The sequence below is a fragment of the Vigna angularis genome, chromosome 9 (genome assembly GCF_016808095.1).
Source record: "Vigna angularis cultivar LongXiaoDou No.4 chromosome 9, ASM1680809v1, whole genome shotgun sequence".
Classification (NCBI taxonomy): Eukaryota; Viridiplantae; Streptophyta; class Magnoliopsida; order Fabales; family Fabaceae; genus Vigna; species Vigna angularis.
Genome location: NC_068978.1, coordinates 16,157,921 through 16,183,084, shown reverse-complemented (window position 1 = coordinate 16,183,084; position 25,164 = coordinate 16,157,921). Strand labels below are relative to the sequence as shown.

General features: G+C 36.6%; 2 protein-coding genes across 2 annotated transcripts; both read left to right on the top strand.

Moving 5' to 3' along the window:
- Nucleotides 1-785: 785 nt before the first annotated feature.
- LOC108346231 (U-box domain-containing protein 16) lies at nucleotides 786-3,273 on the top strand. Its single transcript, XM_017585248.2, has one exon. The coding sequence runs from the start codon at nucleotides 1,038-1,040 to the stop codon at nucleotides 3,105-3,107; it is 2,070 nt and encodes a 689-aa protein (XP_017440737.1). The 5' UTR covers nucleotides 786-1,037; the 3' UTR covers nucleotides 3,108-3,273.
- Nucleotides 3,274-3,282: 9 nt separating this feature from the next.
- LOC108346868 (transcription repressor OFP1) lies at nucleotides 3,283-8,426 on the top strand. The gene is made up of 2 exons (XM_052868920.1): nucleotides 3,283-6,872; nucleotides 7,532-8,426. The coding sequence occupies exons 1-2, from the start codon at nucleotides 5,728-5,730 to the stop codon at nucleotides 7,539-7,541; spliced, it is 1,155 nt and encodes a 384-aa protein (XP_052724880.1). The 5' UTR covers nucleotides 3,283-5,727; the 3' UTR covers nucleotides 7,542-8,426.
- The last annotated feature ends 16,738 nt before the right edge of the window (nucleotides 8,427-25,164 follow it).

Genomic DNA, 25,164 nt, shown 5'->3' with positions numbered 1-25,164 from the left:
AGTAAAGGAAACATCCCAAATAAAAATATCTGCATAATTTAGCTCAGTACCATTAATCACACAGATTAATTACTAATTAATTAACTTTTTAGACCAGCAAGACACGTATTCTTCCAGCTGTATTCATGTATTTGATGAAAAGTTAAAGTTAGATGCTGTGGTTTCACTAGATTTCTAGGCTATTCCGCAAAATCATTGCCCATTGATACGTGTATCCTCTATGTACTTTACTCTGTCGTCTAAAAGAAAATTTCAAACTGTAAAGCTTTTTCTTTAATATTAAATCCAAATAGGATATATACCAAACCAAAGGTGATCCTGAAAGTAATTGATTGGTTCAATGAATACTTTAATGCAATGATGGAAGACCATAATATATGATCAACAGCTAAGTCCACAACAACCCTTACCAATTGCAGCCTCACCAACTTGATCAAGCCAGTGCCTACCAGTTCATACAAAGTCAAGAAAACTATAATAGTAAAAAATGCAGAACAATATTGCATATACAGTTTCAGTTAACTGTTTACCCCTTTTGCTTCTAACTCAAAAGCTCAAACTTTTATCCAGGATCATGATGTGGACTTCAAAAAATTGGCTGCTACACGCTTTGTCAACTAATGAATTTGACCACAAAAACAATAATGTCAACTGGGGTATCACCAAAAGATTAGAACTGCACCAGAATTCCGTGTGCACAAATATCACAGAAACCAAACCAAAACGCAGTCAAAATTCAAAAACCACCTACCATCGTTGTATATTATTATTATCCATGGCAGCAGCAGACTGTTGATTGAACGAGTTTGGCACGTAGAAAACAAAACCTGGAATTGTTGATGGATAAATAAATCAATATGGCCACACATAACATATTTTTTTTAATGCTTCTATTATTTAATCGTATTTTTCGTGCCGTCATCAACTACAATGAAAAGTCTTCTTCTTTCTTCTTCCTTCTTCCACCTTTCTCAACTTCATTTGCACCCTTTTAACTATCATCATCAATTGTGCACTGAGCATTGACAACAACAACCATGGCTCTTTCTCCTGAAACGTTCACAACCCGAAAACGACGACCAGCGGCGTCGTTTAACACATCCAAGCTGAGCGACCTTAACCTTCTCTTCTCTCTGCTTCAACTCACGGATCAGATATGTTCTTTAGACCTTAACAGCTCCGCCAACTTTCTCTTCAACCGCGCTTCATGTTCCGCCATCCGCAAAACGCAGCTCCTCGGTGTCGTTTTCGAAGACATGATTAGGTCTTCCACCGTGAATCCCGATTCCGTTGTGGTTCCCCACTCCCTCTTCCTCTGCCTCGAAGAAATGTACATCGTTCTGCACAAAATCAAAACTTTGATAGAAGATTTCTCTAACGGAAGCAGGTTCAATTTGCTCATGCAAATCGAAATCGTCGCCGACACCTTCCATAGGCTCACCGGGGAACTCTCGACGCTCCTTGACGTCTTCCCTATCCAGGAACTCACCCTAAACGACGACGTTCGGGACCTCGTTCTCCTTGTCAGGAAACAGTGCTCCGAATCCAGGCCTGTCATCGGGACGGAACAGATTAACCTTCGGCGCGAGGTTGTTTCCGTCCTCGACCGGATCAAGAACGAGATCGTTCCTGATCAGGCGCATCTTTCTTCGATTTTCGAGAAATTGGAGATTCGTGACGCTTCGAGCTGCAGAGCGGAGATTGAGAACTTGGAGGAGGAGATTCAAAACCGTAGCGAGGAGCAATCGAAGGCGGATCTCGTAGCGTTGATCGGCCTTGTTCGTTTCGCGAAGTGCGTTCTCTTCGGTGCATCAACGCCATCGACGAGGAGCGTCAGTCTGCGACGGAGTCGGTCGTCGGAGTTCGCAGTACCGGCGGATTACCGGTGTCCGATTAGCCTAGAGCTCATGCAAGATCCTGTCGTGGTGGCGACGGGACAGACGTACGATCGTGTATCTATCAAACTGTGGATGGATTCAGGACACAACACGTGTCCGAAAACGGGTCAAACTCTAGCACACACAGACCTAATCCCCAATCGCGTGCTGAGGAACATGATAGCGACGTGGTGTCGCGAGCAGAAAATCCCATTCGAAGTGGAAACAGTTACAGGTAAACTCAACGGCGGAGTAACCAACAAGGCCGCGTTGGAAGCCACGCGTATGACGGTGTCGTTTTTGGTGAACAAGCTGAAGGGAAACGACAACGCCCCTTTGTCTGTTGAAGATACGAACGGCGCAGTTTACGAGCTTCGGGTTTTGGCAAAAACAGATTCAGATAGCCGAGCCTGTATTGCCGAGGCGGGGGCGATTCCGCTTTTGGTTCGGTTTCTTGATGTGGGAATGGAGAACCCGAGCCTACAGGTTAACGCCGTGACCACGATACTGAATTTGTCTATTCTGGAGGCGAACAAGACGAGGATAATGGAGACTGACGGCGCGTTAAACGGGATTGCCGAGGTTTTGCTGTCCGGTGTCACGTGGGAAGCGAAGGCCAACGCGGCGGCCACGGTGTTTAGTTTATCTGGTGTGCCCGCGCACAGGAAGAAGTTGGGTAGGAAAACACGTGTCGTTAGCGGTTTGGTGAATTTGGCGCGGAGTGGGCCCGAGGGGGCGAGGCGTGACGCGCTGGCGGCGATACTCAACCTCGCGGCGGACAGGGAGACGGTGGCGCGTCTGGTGGAGGGGGGCGCGATATCAATGGCTGCGGAGGTCATGGCGGCGATGCCGGAGGAGGGGGTGACGATTCTGGAGGCGGTGGTCAAGAGGGGTGGGTTGGTGGCTGTGGCGGCGGCGTACGCCGGGATTAAGCGGCTGGGGGCGGTTCTCAGGGAGGGGTCGGAGAGGGCGAGGGAGAGTGCGGCGGCGACGCTTGTCACCATGTGTCGGAAGGGGGGGTCGGAGGTTGTGGGTGAGCTGGCGGCGGTTCCCGGAGTGGAGAGGATAATTTGGGAACTCATGGCCGTGGGGAGTGTGAGGGGGCGACGGAAGGCGGCTACGCTGTTGAGGATTTTGCGGCGGTGGGCGGCGGGGCTGGATGGCGGAGAGAGTGAAGGGATGTCAACAACCACCATGATCACTCCCTCAACCACTACATTAGCACCGTAACATTTATATGTTATTCTGTTAATAACAATTTGTAAATATGTCTGAAAAGTGAAAGATCGTTGATTCATTGTTTTTGTTTTTACAATTGATTTTGCCATCCTGTAAAATGTAATCTATGGAGCAGGTTTGTATTTTATAAAGATTACTTTGGCATTCTTTCATTCCATTGAGTTTCCAACTTGAGTTGCTAAGGTTACTCCTTCTATTGTTATGTTCAGTCTACTAATTTTTAATCACTTGTTTGCAATTGCAATGGCAATGGAACTTTTAGTACATGAGTTGTTCCTCACTGCTATCCATTCTATTCTGCACCTCTTTCTTATGTTCTCCTGTAGGTACTTTTCAAAACTTAATTTGTTTAAAGAGGATGCAAACAACATGAGCAGTAACAAGATGCTTGCTTGGTTAGCTTTGGTTTTGGTTTTCCTTTTATGTGCGACACATTCCTTGAGTAAACTTGGAATACAGTTGAAGATCATGTCTTAGGAGAAAAGTCCGCTAAAAGCAACAACTTACTACTACTACGCTAAGTCATCTAGTTGTTTTTCTTTTGAGCCATTCAACCCTCATACTCTTTCTCTCACATTCCACCTTTGTTCTGTGATCTTTTATTAAAAGATATCCTTTTGCATGAAGTAATTACTGTAATATATTTGTCATGATGTTTTGTTATGCAAACTACTTTTTATAATGTATGAGAGCATAATTAATTATGGAGAAAAAAGAAACAAAGAGGGTGTGAGAAGAAAAAAGTGAACATAAACAGCATCTTACCTTTCTTTTCCTTGGGCCTGGGCTGACATTCATCTTCCCAAGACTGAAAAGCCCAGCCCATAGTACCCAATACCTGAAAATGGGCCTGAAGTTGTGATGTCCTGTTCTAGGGTGTGAGAAGGTGTAGCCTGAAATAACAATGAATATGGATAGTCTAACATAACATGAGAATGGAAGAAAGGAAGGAACCCTACACATACATACAGTAATACAAAGAAGTAGCAAACAAGGAGTATAAGAGTAGCATCAGGTACAATCTTTGTCTTTCCTAAAAATACAAACAAACTTAAATACATATTTTGAGCCATGAACGACACTTGCACTCTTTGGTCCCCTCTCTAATGAATCCATTTCACTCTGAAACATTATGCATAGATTCCGGTTTGAACACCAACACTCCACCTAGACCGTTAACATGGTGATTGGTATTCCACCATTCCATGCAATACGGAGGGGGACCAGTATGATCTATTGACCAAATTTATGACCACTTAACCCACCAAAATACCCTCAAAACCCCCATTACAGACTTCTGGGGAAGACACACAATGCACACACATCACACGTATTTATTTCTTACCGCTTTAGCAATCTCTCCAGTACAATCCATGTTCATCATGGTACCAATATTATTGAAAACTCTAGGGTTTTGAGTTGACATCTGTGTTTAAATTTAGATCTGTGTGTCCGTGTCAGCACCCATCAACATTGTTTTCCCCTTTGCAATGGGGGGAATTCATGGCCATTTAGCTTTGGTTGAAAAATGATTCGTTTTTCTTTACCCATGAGACATGGTACGTCAAGGGCTTCCCTAGAAAACGATGGATACACATGGTGCCAAATCAAAACCTAGACTATGTAGCAGGCCCATGTTCCGGTTTCCATAACCATGAAATAGAAACAATTATAAGAAACAACGCAGATCGAAATTGTACACTAATCCAATGTTACACAACCTCTTTAATCGATGGGCCACTTAGATTTTCTACATTTGGATGCACGTAATCCTGACCCACAACAACAAGCTTTTAGAAAGCTTTTTCCACTCCCAAAAGCTTCTTCCTTTCCAATTCTTTTCAGGCCCTCTACTCTCCCTTTGCACAACAAAATTTTAACCAAAATTGAACCATATATCACTACTTCCACCATCACACACGACATTACCAGTTCCACTTTCTAAACTACACACACTTCCTTTTTACAACTAAGTTTGTTTTCTTGCTTTAGCTTGCAATCACAACTTACACTGCTGCTTTTACTTTACCCTATTTGAAAGACCCACTTGGTCCTGGTCCTGGTCCTGGTTAGTTTCACTGTTGGCGTTGTTGGAACTGCTTGCTCCCGTGCATGTCTGAAACCCTTTTCGGCCACGTTCAATTTTAGTTCTGGTGTGAGGCATTATATATGTCATGCAACCCACGTGGAGGAAGAAGATGTGCCTAAAGCCCAGAAGGCACGAAACTGTTGTCTACGTGGAAGGGTGCTTGCTAAGTGACCAAACCTTAAGAAATAAAAAAAACAGTGATCACTCTGGTTGTTTTAACAGCACACATTATGTTTTGTTTAGGCCTTAATTGGTGTCACCGTTCCACAATGTCATTCACTTCTTCTACCCCACTCTTTTGCCTTTATGCCAACTTTTTCCTCTCTTGTGGCCCCAGCCCCTTCACCTCCAATTCCAAATACCCTTCTTTCTTTCTCCCTCTCTCTCTCTCTCTCTATTTATTATCCTACAAACAAAGAGTGTCAAAACAGACACTGATATAGAGTTATCTAACGTCTCATCCCCACACTAGAGAGAACTAGAAAGCATTCAACACCTTCACAAACACAGAGTGAGAGAAGGATGGGGAATCACAGGTTTAGATTATCAGATATGATTCCGAATGCTTGGTTTTACAAGCTCAGGGATATGGGGAAGGGAAGAAAGCAAAACACCACACTCTCTGGGAAGAAGAAGCAAACTTCATCCATTTCAATCACTTCAACCACTTCAACCACACATTCATCAAAACCAAACCAACCCCTCCACCAATACAACAACAACAACATCCCCAGAAAGTCATACTACATCACAAGAGACCTCAAAACCTCACCCTCAAACACCCCGAAATTTTCCCCTCCCAGAAAATCAACCAAACAAAGAACCAAAAGAAGAGCTCCAAGAACCACAAAGTTTGTTTCCTCAGGTTGTAGCTGTCGCAGCACACTCGAATCCATGTGGACCAAATCAGATTCACCGCAGGAACACTCTTCCTCATCCCCATTTGACTCCTCACCCGAGTCAGAGTCCCCAGAATTCAGAACAGACCGTGTTCTCCCGTGTTCTTCATCGTTCGATGAAATGGTTTCCTTGTCAACCACCTCTTGCGCCTCTTGCAAGCTTACCACAAACAAAAACAACCCCCCCACCAACGACATCATCATCGACGTCGACAAAAACTCCATACCAAGAAAGGATAACAAGCTTGATGGCTACTACAGTTACAACAACAGCCGCAACAACGACTTTGATGACACCTTCTCAGAACTTGAGCTTCCTCCGATCATAACCAAGCCACCCAAATTGTTAAAGAAGAGAGAACTCAAACAAGGGTCGTTGAAGGTGAGAGTTGTGAAGGAAGAGTCTGCAATGAAGGAACAGAGGAACGGTGGTTCTGTGAGGCGGTTCTCTGTGAATTCTCCGGGGATGAGGTTGAGGGTCCACTCACCCAAAATCGCCGGATGGAAGGGGCGGAAAAGTGTGTCGTCGACGGCGAGTTCCGGCTCCCGGAGAAGCCTCTCGGAGAGTTTTGCGGTTGTGAAGTCTTCTTTTGACCCGCAGAAGGATTTCAGGGAGTCCATGGTGGAGATGATCGTGGAGAACAACATAAGGGCATCCAAGGACTTGGAGGATCTACTTGCTTGCTACCTTTCTCTCAATTCAGATCAGTATCACGACCTCATCATCAAAGTCTTCAAGCAAATTTGGTTTGATTTGACTCAACCAAGGTAATAATAAATGCTAAAGATGCTAAATTACAGTCTCTCGTCAAGGTTTCAAGCAGTCACAATCTCATCAAATGCAGACAAACACAGTCGAAATTGCAGTCACAATATATTTATGAGAGCCTAAAATCTTGACTCTGCAACCAAAATCTTAGCTACTGTTTGTTAAAACATTGGCTGCTGCAACTTGAATTGTATGCAAAATATGGTTTAAAATTATGGCTGATGCTGCTGTAATCTCGATAAGATGCATAAGGTTTTGAAAATCGCAAGGTTAAGTTTGCACTTCTGGTTTTGGACTGCAATTTTGAAACCGTTGGAGTGGACAAAATTCTTAGTTAGTTTATAGACTTTTAATTTTTCACATAAATATTTATCTCTGTAATTATGCATGTAATATATTATGGTAATCAAGTTGAACAGACTCCGGTGCTAAGCCAAATGAACATTTGATTATGGAAGTCTGAAAAGTTTACAAAGTCTCTCTGTCTTCAATTTCAAAGGGTCATTTTTTTTTTTTAATTTCTTGTGAAAGAATTGTTAATGATGAATGTAATGGGAAATTTCTCTGCTTTGGCTTGATCCGTGTGGGAAAACAAAAGGGGTTTGGCGAATTTTTGTCACAAAGGGAATTAATTCATTTATGATTTTATATGCTGCAGAGCTGCATAGAGACTGTGTGGTAGGGTCAATGGCAGGTAACCGTGAAGAATGGTGTCTACAAAGGCATTGTTTTATTGAGTGCATAGGAAGGCCAAAAAAAAAAAAAAAAAACTTGGGCATGCTGGTTTTGTTTCATTTTACTTAAACACCAAAATTTGCGTCAGAAATTCAGTACCCTCATGAACCTAAAGTAGTTTGAGAACAACACATAGAACTGCACAAAATTGTATAAATAGTTAAGAAGGGTCCCTCACCAGCATCATATGCAATAACTGACACCTTCTTCTATTGAACTTTGATATTTTTACCCAAAAGAAGTTCCCCTTTAAGTACAAGCTCTAGATTTCACGTCTTTGGTCACAAATTTTGAAGGTTTTGCTTTGTGCTTATCCCCAAGCCAGACCAGACCATGCAGCTTTTAAGATCTCGCATGCCCATTTTCCATCTCAACACAACACACACACATATACACACATTGAACAAGTATTGTGAAAAAACCTTCACGATTCAAAGGTGAAGGAAAAGGTTTCATAACCGTACACTATTTTAAATTGGAACAACCATTTTTTCTGACTACCAATATCAGAAATTCAAATTGATACACTGTGCCTTGCGTTAAACCCTATGAACTGGGGAATAAACAATAAAGGTCTCTAATTTCTTGAAGCATGTCTAAAGGTGGAACTTTGATTTTGAAAAGGTAAAGTTACTTCGATTATTTCAAAAGCGGGTGCAGACTTTAACCACAAGGGCATTGAGGGTCCTTCTGGTTTAGGACTTAAGACTCTGTCATGTGACAAAGCATTTCACATATAAATATTAAACCAAAGAGTTGAAAATGTTGACTTGAACTATCCCAATTGAATTTCCAAATTTGTGTGGACATAGTAGCGTTATCCCACGCTTAAAAGATAGTACCGATGTTGTTGTCGCTTTCTAGCTTGACAAATTACTCAAAAGATGAGGAAAACCTCCGATTATTCAAACTAGTTAATCATGTTTCTCAGATTTTCCTGTAATTCTGGCAGCAAGGACCATCTTAACTTAGGATCTCACCTTTGTCGTGGTAAAAGAATAAAAAACATTTCATTGTCAAATCCAAATTCTTTTGTACAAAATCAAGTGTCATAAAAAATCGACAAAAGTGTGTTCCTGCAGTAACTTCTTTGAGTGTTCACCTCAGAATTATTAAAACTATGCAGTATAAATTGGTTAATGGTGATATTGAAGAATTATGAAAAAATCTTAACATCTGAGTGAAGTACGCAATGTTTTGTGGTACCATCCACTGAATTCTCCTTCAAACAATATCTATTTTATTTATGGCCAATAAATGCCCTCATATTCAAAGACAAGTGGGAAGAGGAAAACAATGACAGCATATAAGACAGTATTTTATGTAATATATATATGGCAATTCATTCTATGTCTTTAACTTTTATATGGATATAATATATGGTATGACAGCTCAAATTAACTTTTAACTCTCTCTCTATACTATTTATATAAACGATTGAAGTTTTAATATGGTAGTTGTTTGTGGTGTGAAGTTTCGAGAGAATGACATATCCCTAACACAAGTGTGCAACACTGTTTATTGTAGGAATATCAAACACATGATATGCATTAATTTGTTGTTCCAGTTTGATGAATTAACTCATCAAGAGTTCTTTTATCAAGAGAGAAAACTTTTCGTACACATACACTTAAATCCTCTCATCAAAATACAAATTTTAGGCTTTCGTACAGAATAAGATTCAAAATTTACATAAATAATTCAATTTTCACAATGATTTTATATCATTTCAAGTCGGTTACACCTAGTTTATTATGGGAAATTGGAAATTAAAATAAATAAGTAAATGTTATTTAGATTTTAAATGACTTCAGATAATATTATTAAGATCAAATGTATTTTAGATATTGTTTAATTTAAAACTTGACATTTTATTAAAGTTTTATTCTTAAAATATATTTCGAATGATTAAATAAGAAAGGTGTATTTTAACGATGGCTGTCTCTTTTCTTAATTTCTTAAATACTTTTAAAAATAAAACTATAATAGAATTTCAAGTTCGAGAACATATAATACTTCACGTACGGAAATTTATATTAATAATACATGTAAAAATCAACTCATGTTAGGAACATGAAAATCAATAACCATATGAAACTTTTCATAAAATCGTGAAAGAAATACAAAAAATAATAAATTATATTATAAATAATTTACCAATATTTATATATATATATATATATATATATATATATATATATATATGTGTGTGTGTGTTGGAGTCAAGGATAACTCTTTAAGGTCTTATAAGTTATAAAATGGTCTAAAAGCTAAGTCTAATTATTCGTCTTTATGTTATTATTAGTTCTGTCATTGGTCCGTTATACATGGAGTTTACTTTTAGAAAATGTAACTCAAGCATTAATGAAACAGTAAATATAAATCACCTGTCACTTTACCTCACACTTATATTTATAGGTTTCAGTGTTAGGCTCTTGATTAGTGACGGTCTAATTACAGTCCATATGAAAGTTATCACACTTTACCTTAAATTGTTTAGCATTAAGGATAATTTCTATCTCGCATGACCATTCGATGTAGTTTCATGGCTGCTCAATTATGAGTAACTTGTTTAATTTTCTTTGATTAATGGTTGATAGTTTAGTTTGTTTCTAACCAGATAATCATTAGGTACAATATATATAAAATTAAAACAGAAAATAAAAAAAATTATAAGTATTGATGAAAAATAAATATTTTTCTTTTCATTTATTTTTACTTTTTTCTTTAACTCAAATAAGTTAGTATTTTCTTTTTCTTTCTTTTCTTTTTTATTCTCTTACATTTTTTCTTCGATCCAAACAAAACATTAATATCTTCAATGTCAAACACCTATATAAATTGACTCTTCTAATAAAGATGAAACATTAGAAATAATAATTTAGATAATCACTCTTTACATATAAATTAGTTCTTTTAAATAATATTTTCCTAGTTTATTTATTTTAACCCTGTAAAAGCCCGATCATTGAATAGTTTTCTAGAATTTTTTTCATACCAATATTATTTCGAGAAAAATTGCCTCCAATAAGACATATGCATAATCTATTCAAAAGAATAAAATAAAGCCATAGTCATCTCAAAACTGAAATAGTTCCCCAGCATAGTGAGAAAACAAAAAGAAGAAGTGAGTTTATAATTTAAGTTGTACTTGCAAAGAAAAAAAAAAGAGATATTTGTATTCAATAATAGAGATAAAAAGTGTAGTTTCTTTTGGTAAAAATAAATAAATATATGTATATACAAAAGTATTCCCCTATTAAATGTTGATAAGATTGAAAAGAAATTGATTCCTTATATATGCTTTAGATTCGATTCCAATATTATTTTATGCATAAAGAGTGAGAGAAACATGTCGTGTATTCATTTGAAGCATTTGAAAAATCTAATGGTATTTATAAATCAAAAGATTCTTTAACTATTTAAGGAAATTTTCTTTTTAAATTTCTATTTATTGAAAATGTTTTTTAAATATTATATTTTGCTCCAGTTATCTGCTTAGAGAAGAGTGAATTTTAAACCAAAGTGCTAGGTAAGTGCTGGGTCAACCAAAGACAGAATTTGTTTTAATATTCAACTAACCTAGCTAATTGTTCTTGACTTATTAAGAATAATACTTGTTCTATAATTAAAGAAACGTGTAGGAAAATAGAGCTATAAAAATATTAGGGAATGGGTTTCCACACCCTTAATTCCACCATTAGTATTTTTTATTTGTGTTTGTCCAATCATTTATACATATACCAACCCAAAGGAACAATAGGTCTAAATAATGACTTAACTACCTCAATTTTATTTTACCTACTATAAGCATACTTGAGGTTTTCTTTTACATCTAACTATTTTCTTTTTTTTTTAAATTTTACATTAATTAAAAGTAAGACGATTTCATAATAATATATAAATGAATGTAAATTTCATTTTATAAATTGATTTTATGAGTTAAGTTAGACTTAAAATTTATCTCTTAATTAACTAATTATTTGTTAATGTGAAAAAAATTATATAAATAAACGTAAATCTTATTTTATAAATAAATTTTAGAAAGATAAGTTAAATTTTAAAATTCACTTCTTTTAACAGTTTTATATTTTACATCATTACATTTTTCTTAAATTACTTAATTACTATTAAATGTGAACAATTCCCAATAGTTGTTATCATCACTACTATATAGATCAAATACATAGATTATCCATGAAAAATATATGCAATATTGCATATTTTCCGTTAGTCCAAATTTTATTTTGAATGGATTACTGAAGATGAAATATAAATATTACTAAAAAATTATTAAAAAAAAGGCTTAATACCTCTTTTGGTCCCTCTTTAGGGGTAATGTTCAAGTCTATCCTACCTTTTTTAAAAAGTTCAATGTAGTCCCAACTTGTGAAAAACGTGTACAATTAAATCCTTTTTGGTCACGGCGTTAAATATTTAACGATCCAGCTGACAGCGTGGAGTGATATGTGCAACATGGTTGTTTAGGTTTATAACGTGGCTGCATAAGGGGTAAACTTGTGATTTTCATTAAAGTCCACATCAGGTTCATCTTCCACCTCCACCAACTGTGAATTTAGGGTTTCTTCCCTCCACTCCTTTGTCCACCACGACACTCAGAGTCATGTGCCGCCGTCTCCTTCTTCCTCCCCCTCTCCCTCTCCCTCTCATCCCCACAAAACCCACCAGCTTTCCAAGCACGCCTCTCCCTCCCACTCCGATTCCGCCGGCTCCCACCTCCATTTCCACTCCAACTCCGATGATCTCTCTCCAAAATCTTATTTCCCTGGTTATTCCATAGCAAGATCAGATTAAATGATAAAGATTAGTGTTTCGTGTTTAATGGAATGGAGATAAAGCATTTTCTTTCATGGAATTGATTAAACTTGGGATTGTAGTTGGTAAATGAATCTTATTTGATATGTTAACTCTGTTTTGTTTCTGTTCTTTTTTCGATTTTGTTTCACCGGTCTTTATCCCCGTTAAAGACCTTGCCAACTATAACGATCTCTCCATTGAGGCGTGCCTCTAAGAACGTAGATCCTGATGCTGTATCAATTTGTTGCCCGCAATGTATGCAGAACTGCGAGCGAGAAGTAGCACAAATGTTGAAAGAAACTGAGAAATCAGATATTGAACTCAAATCAGAGGCAAGAAGAAAATCAGGTACTGTTTGTGGGTTCTGACAGAATTGGCAAGAAGAAAATCCTCACTGCAAATGGTTTGCCAGAGGACCTCATGTACCTCTCCAAGGATGTGAGAGAAGAAACCCTAAATTCAGGATTGGTGGAGGTAGAAGAAGAAGATGATGTGTCAAGCAATTTTCTTTTAAAATTCAAAATTGACACGTCACCATGTCACGTAAGAGAAAAAATGAACAACTCATCAAGTTTAGTCCAGAAGAGCAGTTTCATCGTTAAATATTTAACGTCGTGACCAAAAAGGATTTAATTATACACTACAGTTACAAAAGAAAACATAGAATATAATGAGGCTCCTAGTTAACTAATTCTTAATGTCGATTAATTATAAGTTGGTTGTACTGAATACCTAATTGCATAAAATTTACAATTTACTTCGTTTGTACAAAACTAGCCTCACCTAACAGGGATTATATTATAAGAAGTATGATAAATTTAATAAACATTACTATTAAACTTTAAATTTAATTTAATCTAATTATATATTTATGTGATATAAAAGTTTTATAAGAAAATGCTTGAGATGCAGACGGGGAAAATGTTTTAATAGTAAAAGTGTATGATTATGAGTTTCAAATGAAGAGAAATTATTAAAATTATTTTTTCAAATAAAACTAGTTTAAAGTTGAGTATTTATTAAAAAATTGTCTAATGAGTATTTTAAATTTTATATATTTTAATTAAGTTATTGTTATTTTATTTCTTTTCGTTAATTTGTTTTATGGGTTATTGTCTTATCTTGCTTGTTTTCATTTGTTAAAATATTGTGAGATTTTATAAAATTATGGTTAAAATCATTGGTCCTGAAATTTTGATTCAAGTTTTCAGATTTTAAGTAGTTATAATTAGATCCTTTTGAAAAAAAGTGAAATAAATATATTCAAATAGTTAACGTTGTATAAATGGTTAACAGTGGTACATATTATACATGTTGATATCATTATTACGTAGAATTAACATGCATTATTTCCAAAGCTTTGTCAACAAAATAATTAGGGGTTTGGAGCACAATGGACATGGTCAGCAGAAGAATTAGGGATTTAGTGCTCATTAGACATGGTCAACAGAAGAATTAGGATTTGAAGCCCAACAAAGCTAGGGATTTTGAAACAGTGTGAAAGGAGTAGGAAAGAAGATTTTTATCACAAATTCAGTGTTCGTCAATGATCGAAGGTTGTTAGCAGTTGAGGTGAGTTTGATTTCATGGGTGGTCAACAGTCAGTTATTTTAATTCTTTTTTGTTTGCTATGGTGGTTGGGTGTTGCGCTTTCGTTTTGGGGATGAGAAAGTTGTGTTGTGTTGTTGGGGTAGGAGATTTTGATTGCTATGTATTTTTGTATTGTGATCCCTTATTTCGTTTTCAAAAGTGTAAAAGTTTTGGTTCCCTATATCAGTGTTTCAGCAGTAGGGATCATAATTTGCCCTCCATTTGTGTGTTTCAATAGTAGGGAGTGTACTTTGTTTATTATTTTGTAGGCAAAATTTACAGGTGCAAAGAGGTGCATAAATATATATAGTATAAAATGAATGAGGAATGTTTTGAAGTGGTGATCCATTATAGTGGACACTTTGTAAGTGATGAAAATGGGAAACTACAATTTGACGAGGAAACACCACAGTGGTTATGTGATCTAGATACATGGAGTTATTTTAAGATTGTAGGTGGACTAAAATACTTGGGACATGTTCCAGAGTAGTTGTGTGGGTCAGTGCTCAAAGATAAATTGGAACATTTGACTAATGACCATGGTGTTATGCATATGTTTAACATAGTCATGCTAAACGATGTAGTTCATTTGTATGTGGTTCATAAAACCTTAGAACCTGAGATAATAGAATTGATTCACTAGGATGAGTTGGAGGTTGATAGTGAATGTAAACAACAATTAGAGGAAAGGGGTCATTTAGAGGTAGATGATGAAGTTGGGTCAGAAGAAGGTCAAAAAGAGGTGGAGGAAGGTGGGTAGTTTAAGGGTGATGGTGAAGGTGAAAAAGAGTTGGAGGTGGATGGGTAGTTGGAGGGGGATGGTGATGGTGATGGTGCAAAAGAGGTGGAGGAGGGTGGCCAATTACAGGATGAAAATGATTTTCAGTTACTGATGTTGATAGTGAATGTGAGTTAGAGAATGTACATGGTGACAACGATAGTCATTATCAGTTTGTGAGTGAAGAAAGACTACTTGATGTCAACATTCAATGTGACACACGTAGTGATATGGATAATGAATGGGATGGTAATATTGAATATGAGATGGAAAGTGTTGTAGAAGACCTTATTAGGACTTTAAGGGAAAAGTCATATAACAAGAGGGTAGTGGACCAGTGAGACTTCAAGGGCAAACGCCACAGAAGAATATTGTAGTGATTCAAAGGCCTAACCTCAACAGGATAGAGGCTGCTCTTGGAAGCGGAAGAAGAAGTCTAGTATTGAACGACAGGACTTAAAGCAGACCGAACAATCTCGCCTCACATACTAATCTTTCGGTCCGTTGATCTACTACATCGGAGAGCGTATCACCTTACTATGATCTACTTGGTCAACGAAGGGAGAAGGTTTTTCACACTATCTATTATGCCAGCAAAGTCTTGAATGAAGCTTAGTTTAATTATGTCACTACAGAAAAGGAATTTCTTGCTATAGTATATGCCTTGGAGGTTGAAGTCTTTGATTGTTGGGGGATAGATTTTGTTGGACCTTTTCCACCGTCTTTCAATAATGAATATATATTGGTGGTGGTAGATTATGTAAGTAAATTGGTAGAAGCCATGGCGTGTCCCAAGAATGATGCTAGCATTGTAATTAAATTTTTTAAAAGACAAATTTTTGTCAGGTTTGGAACTCCCAGGATACTCATTAGTGATGGAGGATCTCACTTTTTCAACTCTCAGCTTGCAAAGGTACTCAAGCACTATGGCGTGAAACATAAGGTGGATGCACCTTATCATCCACAGACAAATGGACAAGCAGAGGTGTCTAACAGGGAAATAAAGAGGATTCTGGATAAAACAGTTGTTTCATCAAGGAAGGATTGGTCTCAAAAGCTAGATGATGCTCTTTGGGTATACAGGACGACAAGGAAGACAACTATAGGGCTATCTCCTTTTTAGTTAGTGTATGGAAAAACATGTCATCTACTAGTGGAAATGGAACATCGAGCTTTGTGGGCTTTGAAGTTCTTAAATTTTGATCCATTTGACACTCATGATAGGAGAAGAAGGAAAATTCTTGAGCTTGAAGAGATGCGGTTGCATGCTTATGATTCCTCTAAGAATTACAAAGAAAAGGTAAAACTTTATCATGATAGGAAGCTGGTAAAGAAGGTTTTTCATCCAGGATAGCGGGTGTTATTGTTCAACTCACGCTTAAAACTTTTTCCTGGGAAGTTGAAGTCTAAGTGGTCTGGTCCATTTATAGTTAAGAATGTTCATCCACATGGAGCAATTGAGTTGACAAATCCATCTGCTAAAGATCCACAAAGAAGTTGGGTGGTAAATGGGCAACGTCTTAAGCATTATTTGGGTGGTGAGGTTGAACGCCTTTCTACAGTCATGGAGTTGGTTGATCTTTGAGCTTATTGGGTCAGGCTCACGATGTTAAACAAGCGCTTACTGGGAGGCAACCCGGCTTTCTAACCTTATTCCTTTTGTTTTGAACTTATTTGCTTCCGTTATTAGTATAGGATGTGATGTACTTGGCTTAAAACTTTATCTGTGGTGCAATGGTTTGATGATGATGATGTTTGTTATGAGTGTTGCTTCCTGTGTTGATTATATTGATTGATGTTGGGATGATGCATGATGCTGATATACAGGTGGTTGCTCATAATATTGTGAAACAGATGCATGATGATTTGTGATTGTGTTACTGAGTAGGATGTTTATCTAAGTGTTGGAACTTGAATTAAGTTGTGTGAGGATTGAACTCCAGAGTTTTTGATGAATGATTGCTATTACTTTGAAAGCATGAATGACTTTGCCCAGGTTCCTATGATTGAATCAGTTGTTTGCATGTGTCATATGATCAAGGCCATATGTTGTTATCCCTTTTTAGCCAATGCATGATTTTAGCCCAATAAAAGAGAGCACAATGTGTTCTATCCTTTGAACCTTTAACCTTAAACATTGAAAACCTTTTTGAAAATCTTTACCTTGAGTTAAGTTGAGAATATTTGTGTGGTATTGATAAAGGTTCAAGTTTGGGGTTGTTGGGAAATCTAAAAAGGGAAAATAAAGAGAATGAGCATTGAACTAAGTATTGAGCAAATGAAAAGCAAAAGAAAAAGAAAAAGAAAAGGAAAGAAAGAAAAGAGAAGCTCAATGCAAGGGAAAGTTGAGAATAAGTGAGAATGGTTTTTTGAAAAGAGAGATTGTGTTTAAATGATTAAATTTTGAATGACTCTCTTAAGTCAAGGATTTTGTGATCTTGAAAAACCAATTTTCTTTTTAGCCTAACCACATTACAAGCCATAGAAAAGCCCTTGTGATGATACTTGCTTGTGAATTTGATTTATTGTGGTTAAATAAAAGGCAAAGTTGATTTATGTGACATTGTAATAGTAGAGTGAATGAGTCACCTCTATATACACTTGTCTTGGTGAGGAGTAGTTTGAGAGAAACACTTTTTCTTGGTAAGGAGTAGTTCCATGTATGCCTGATTACATCTTTGCTTGGTTGATCATTCATGAGTTTAGCATCTGTTTAATATTCTATGATTATGTGAGCACCACAATGAGCTTTATTGAATCAAGGCATTTATTCATCTTGACTGATATTCTTTATAATAAGCTGATATGAGCAATTACTTGTCTTAAAAGAAATTTTGAAATGTGTTGGAACCATTGTATGGATTGGTTGAAAGCTAAGTTAAATTTTGTTTGCTTGAGGGCAAACAAAGTTCTAAGTTTGGGGTTGTGATAACGGTTGAATTTACCGTTATTTGATACTTAATTTTGATACTAAAAACACCATTTTTGACTTAAAACTAGCTTGGAATCATAGTTTTGATGAATAAGAGAGTTGAAGGTGAATTTAATGGTTTTGTGCTAGATTTCCTTGTTTTTAACAGGAATTTAGATGATTTGGAAGAAGAATTGAAGTAGTAAGGAGTTGGAACTCAGGAAGAGATGGAAAAGCATCAGAAAAGAGGATCGCAGCACCGTTGAGTGCCACTTTAGGGGCCCTCATTGCCGGAGTACACTATCTCACACTTGGCTACCCTTTTTCTGGAGCCCTCAGCGCAGGATACCCTTGGCTCGCGCCTGGGCGCCCTTTTCAGGGGCACTGAGCGTCACTTCCTCGAGTCGCACCACACTTGCTTGCCTTCTGAGTTGACCTTGAGCGTCAATTCTAACCCGCACACCGCCTAGGCACCCTAAGTGAGGCATTGAGCGCTAGTCTCGTGGGCTTGGACCCATTTTCTGTTATTTTTATGTTCTATTTAAGGACTTGGACGTACTAGAGTTCACATCTTTGGACGGAATAGGCACAGAAACACACTCTTTGATCCCTCGGAGGTGGATTTGGATGCGGAAGCTCCTATTTTCAATTTCTAGGGTTTTATCTTTCATTCTTTCTCCATTATTCATCTAGTTTCACCATGACAATGGTGATTTAAACTCTATTTGTTGTTGGGGAATGATGTAACATTTGTAAACTCTCATGTATTGAATTGATTTTTGATTATATATGCTTCTTTCATTAATTGTTAGGGTAATCTTCTTCGCGTATTGCTTGCTTTGTTTAACTCTATCATTAGCATAATTTATGATTTGCATGAGTACTAGAAGGTATCTTACAATTCATGTTCTGAAGAATTTTTCTCAGAAGCAATATTGCTCAGGAATGGAGGTATCTTACAATTCATGTTCCTAGTTGTACGCCCTTGTTGCAATGAAATTTCTAAATCTAAATGAAGAAGACTACATTCCCCATTGGTTTTGGAAGTCAACATATAAAGAAACCTAAAATTCTCTCATCTATCCTATCAATGGTGAACACGTGTGGGAAATTACTCTATATCCAAATGTATTACCCCAAACAAAAGAGTAATCACAAGTACAAAAATATCGTATAACGTCGTTGTTTTTTGGCCTTCCACGTCGAATTCGAGGTCGATTTCATATCGGGAGACATAAAATTGACGTCGAATTTAAAAAATTCGACGTTAATCAAATTGACATCGAATTTTGTTAATATTCAACGTTAATCAATTTTTTATTTATTTATTTTTTAATTAATTTTAATCATTTTTTACAACTCTTCGAGACCTGAAAAGTAGAAAAACAACAAATTTCAGTTTTTGGTATTTTATAAAGCATGAATTATGAACGTGTATTATAGTATCAACAACAAACAACAATAACAAACAACAAAGAAGTTCAATCAAACAACAACAACAAATAAGTTCAACCAAATAACAACAACAAACAAGTTCAAGAAAAAACAACAACAAACAAGTTCAACAAAAAACAACAACAAACAAGTTCAACAAATAAGTTATTCAAAACGAAAACGAAAATGAAAACTAACCTTCAAAAGGTGGGTTCGTCGGAATAAAGTGTTTCCACCAGTGAGAGAGAAAGCAGAATGCGCATATGAAGGACAACAACACGAAAATAATCGGTCAAAACAAACGAAAATTATACTCAAAGTAGTTAATTAACATGCATTTGTATCAAATGAAAGAAATATTACATGTGATGGTGGTCAATCTTCGTTCGAGAAAAGTTTGATAAGAGAAGAGGGTCTCGCGCGGTAAGATAAAATGAATGAATTTTCAATCTCTCGCTCAAATTGAAAAGGGAAAACTTTTGGCTGACAAATAATACGTCAAAGCTCCTACAAAATTCGACATATTATATGTGGTTTAAAAGACAAAAAGAAAAAAAGAATTAAAAAGAGGTTACTTTTTGGCTTCTGGCTGACAAATAATACGTCGAAGCCCTTACAGAATTCGATGTATTATTTGTTATTTAAAAGAAAAAAGAATTAAAAATAGTGACTCTTTGGCTTCTGACTAACAAATATTATGTCGAACCCCTACAAGATTCGACATACTATTAATGGTTTAAAAGAAAGAAGAAAGAGAATGACGTGCTGGCCATCATAGAACGTCGAATTGAATGGGGCTCCGACGTCCTATAATTGCATTTATTTAAGAAAATGCCACCGGTCATATTTAATGTTGGCTATTCAATGGTTGGACGTTGAACGCGTGACGTTATATGTTGTTTTTGCACTAGTGAATGCCAGGAAGGCCTAAGAAAAAGTGACGACTAGAGGCATGGGAGATAGAGAAGAACGGTACTAAATTAAGAAATGGCAGCTTAAAAAAAGATGTTTTGTCTTAAGGAAATTGGACACAACAAAACTTCTTGCTCATAAGGATGTCAACTACAACAGACTGAATCAATACCATGTCCACCACAACGAATAGAACCAACATTATCTCTACCATAACAAACTCAATCAATAATTTCTCTGAAATAGCTAGTGCCGCCAACAAATGCAACATAATCTACTCAACAATCATCCCATGTTATTGCCATTCCACCTCAACAACCGTGAAGAGGTAGACCAATCATCATGTAGAAATTGAAGGCTAAGAGGGGATGTATTTCAAAGCCAGGACCTTGGACTTGCATTATTAGTGTCATGTATTTACTTTATGCATGTATTTTGAATGAGGAGGCCATGTATTTTGATGTGTTACTTTGTGCCTCTTTTAACCTATATTAACAGCTTCATTTTGATGTAATCATTAAGTACATTTGCTGAAGATCCCTTTTTATATGGTAGACAATGAAATATGGTGTGTTTGAATCAGGAGGTCATATATTTTGATGTGTTACTTTGCGTCTCTCTTAACCTATATTAGGAGCTTCATTTTGATGTAATGATTAAGTATAATTGTTGGAGATCCCTTTTTATTTCGTACACAATGAAATATGATGTGTTTGAATCAAGGGGCAATATATTTTGATGTGCTACTTTGGACAAATATGTATTGCTTGTGGATACATACTAATTTTTTTACCTTTAATAGACTTCAAACACAATGTTTTAATAACAACTAAAATTATCTCATTAACTGAAAATCATTACATCAACTACTTCAACTTTTTACAACACCTCATGGGAATTTCAAGAACATTGATATTAAAGTTATATTAATTACACAGGAAACAAACATCATTCCCATTAACACCTTCAACCCTTTTTCTAATATAAAAACATACTTCTTTAAATTCGATATTTTCATCCTTTCACCACTCATTTCTTCCATCCTCGCAATAGTTTCACCCCTTTCTTTATTCTTCAGACTTTCTTCAATTTCTTGTTCACTACACCACATAAAATAATTGTAGCCAACCAAATATACACACCCACTCCATTCAACAAAACAACAAAAACACAATTCAAAACAACAAAAACTTCTGGTTTTTCATAAGAAGAAAAAAAATAATCATTTTTGTTTCCATGGATCTTACCTTGAACTTAGAGCAACCCTAGAAATGTTTTCCCTTATCCTTAGGGGTTTTGATAGTTCTCAATATTGCATTGTCACCATAGTAGCAAACGAGTTTCACACCTAACCTCCTTGTGCCACCACTATGACATGAAACACTACCTTTTTGCATCATCCAACCATTACATGTGCAAGATGAATAAGAATGAGATTGAGACATATTTCACCTGAACAATATATGAAGCCTTCAACAACCTATTCTTTCGCAGCCCCATCTTTAACACTTTGTTCACTTGAATGGATTTGAAAGAGGGTGATTGAGAGGATTTGAAGGTAAATTTTTTTGTTGTTTATTTGAGTGGATTTGGAGGTAAGTAAGAGTGAATTTGAAAGTACATTTTTTTTAATCTGTCACATCAATCAAATTCTACATTAATTCTTATAAATTTTACTTTGAAAGTAACTCTCACTTACCTCCAAATCCACTCAAATAAACAACAAAAAAATTTATCTTCAAATCCCCTCAATCACTCTCCCCCAAATTCATTCAAGTGAACGAAACCTAAATGTTAGGACACACAAATACACATATCTTAAAAGGGATGGAGTAAACACATCACCAATTATTGAACAAAATGACACATAATTGATTAAATATTATAGCTCACCAACTTTTCACATCGTTTCAATTTAATTAAAGGAAATGATATTTTTTTTACACATTTAAAAAAAACAAATTCAAACTACTTAAAATTTGAGAATCGAATTTTGATTTTAATACAAATACGAAAATTATTTAAAGGTTTTGACCTTATTATAGTGATATAAAATGCTAAATAATTTTTTTTTAAAATGTGTTAAATAACCAAACAAAACCGTTATAATCAATAATGATAATGGATATAGTCTCTTTATTAATGTAAATCATGACTTAAAAATAAAAAAATAAAAAACATGACAATCATGTTATTTAACAAGTTTTAAATAAAAGTAATAAAAATTACTGTCTTTTTATGTTTATGACAACATTATTTTATATGAATTATAAAACTTCATACTTTTAATCTCATATAAGTATTTAAGACGATCATATAAGACATCTATACTAATTATTTGTTATTAAAAATTAAATAGTGGAAACTCAATTGTAAAATACAAAATTGACTATTCAATGAAAAAAAATTCAATTAATGGTACTCATATTTACGAGAGAATTAAAAATTAATTAAATTTTAAAAAATTAAAATTTTGAAAGTTTTTTAGGATTCTAATAGGGTTTAGGGTTTAGGGTTTAGGGTTTAGGGTTTAGGGTTTAGGTATCTACCCTAAAACTTATATTAATTTTCTTCTAAGACTCTCATAAAATTCATACTACTTTTCATCTTAAAGTTTAATAGACTTATTTTATTAGGACGCAATATTTAATCCATCTAATATAAGTAATTAATATAATTTAATTAATTGCTGGAATTTATTCCTGTGTCGTATAAAATATTAACCGAACGGTTAAGAATATCTAATTAAAGATATTGATAAAGCAGGTTATAAACTACCAATCAGATTTTCAGGTAATCTGTTTATATCTTATTCTGTTTATATTTTATTGGGCTTATATCAGCTCAGGATCCATGAGGTAAATTATAAATACAAAGCCAGGGCCGAAAGTCTGGTACGTTACTCTCAAATACTCAATAGTGATAACCATTCACTAAATATTCAACTAAGAGCCGAGGCTCTTAAAATCACACGCCAAACTTGAGCGTCGGAGTATCTTTTGCAGGTACATCCTCCCTCGTCAAGAAGGAGACCGATTGGTTTGTGCCAACACCGATCGGCCAATAACAGGAGTTTGGAAGCGAGCGAGCGGCCCAGACACATCAGCAGGTTAGTCTCTCGGTCCCAAAAATATCTATCGAAACATTTTGGCGCCCACCGTGGGACCGAGCGTCAAACCCAATGGTGACCACGAGGAGCATGGAGGAAGAACAGAACACCAGAGATTTGATAGCGCAGATGCAAGCGCAGATACAAGCACAAGCAAGAACCATACATGCACAGACGCAAGCACAACAAGAGATGCAGCGAAGGCATGCTGAGGAGATTGCAACATTGAGAGCAGAGCGAGGCCGTGCCGAACGGTCAGCTCAACACTCAGAGTCCACTGCCGATCGGGATAACAACCATCACAATGATAACGATGGAAGTCGTAATCAGCAGCCATCTCGGCATTCTGACCCGAACGGTCGGGGAAGGAGAGAATCGTCCCCCCTACGAACCAATCTGCCCTCCAGTCTACTCCCTTTTACGGCGGCCATCATGCAAACTCCAATGCCCGAGAAGAATCCTCCTGTATTGGATAAGTATGATGGCTCGGTGGATCCCGACAATTATCTCAGGCTTTTCACTAATGCAATGGTGTTCTACACGGACAATGATCTGATTATGTGCAGAGCCTTCTCCTTATCACTCAAGGACGAAGCATTAGAGTGGCATAACACTCTCCCCCCAAACACAGTGGATTGCTTCGCCACGGTGGAAACCCTTTTTAGAAGGCAATACGCCTCTAATTGTAATCAGGAAGTAACACTCGCGGAATTGGTAAATACTAAGCAGGAAAAATGAGAAACTTTGAAGGCCTTTATGAAAAGGTATATTGAAACTGCAAGGCGAGTTAAAGAGGTAAATCAGTCTTTTATCATCACCAATTTGCCTTCATGTCTAAGACCAGGGTATTTTGCTAAAAAATTGTATGCACGACCGCCAAAAACTATGGAGGAGCTCCAAGAACGAATAGCTGAATTCATCCGCATGGAGGATATGCGAATCTCACAAAGAAAGCGACAACAAGAAGATGAGGCAAGTGGAGGTAGAAAGGACGGTAAGCGACCGTTCGACAATAATGGTAAAACCGGGGAGTTTCCCCGAACGTTTAAGTTTCATCATTATACAACCCTCAACGCACCTAGGGCAAAAGTTCTTGAAGAAGCTCTAAACGCTGAACTTCTCATACTCCAAATGAAACCATCTCCAAGAAACGCAGATGAAAGGAAGAGCTGTCATTTCCATCAAAATCATGGCATACTACAGAAGAATGCATTACGCTGAAAAACGAAATAGAAAGTCTCATCCGGGCAGGACACCTCCGTAAGTATATACAGGAAACAAGAAGTCCCGAACGGAGGTATCGGAAGAACGAACGAAGGCGAGACTATAGTCGTCGTCCCAGTCGTCATCGTGAACGATCGGTTCGTAGAATTATAAACTGAAGAGAGGAATCCAAAACTCTATTAATGTCATATTTAAATTCTTGATTTAGACTTTTGTTATTTTCTTAAACTTTCATTATGAAATAAATAAAACCGAGCAATTCCCGTTCGGGCAGGACACCTCCGTAAGTATATATAGGAAACAAGAAGTCCCGAACGGAGGTATCGGAAGAACGAACGAAGGCGAGACTATAGTCGTCATCCCAGTCGTCATCGTGAACGATCGGTTCGTAGAATTATAAACTGAAGAGAGGAATCCAAAACTCTATTAATGTCATATTTAAATTCTTGATTTAGACTTTTTTTATTTTCTTAAACTTTCATTATGAAATAAATAAAACCGAGCAATTCCCGCTCGGTCATTGGTTACCAATTTCGTTCAAGAATTTCATAATCAACACTAAAGCTTAAAGCCGAATGGTAAAGTTCGTTCACTAGGAAGCACTCCTAGCTCAAAGCAGAGAGGTAAAGCCCTCTCAAAGCCGAATGGTAAAGCCCGTTCACTAGGAAGCACTCCTAGCTCAAAACAGATAGGTAAAGCCCTCTCAAAACAGAACGGTAAAGCCCGTTCACTAGGAAGCACTCCTAGCTCAAAGTAGAGAGGTAAAGCCCTCTCAAAGCC

Coding starts and splice junctions, on each gene's coding strand:
- LOC108346231 (XM_017585248.2), top strand. CDS start 1,038: ATGGCTCTTTCTCCTGAAACGTTCACAACCCGAAAACGACGACCAGCG.
- LOC108346868 (XM_052868920.1), top strand. CDS start 5,728: ATGGGGAATCACAGGTTTAGATTATCAGATATGATTCCGAATGCTTGG.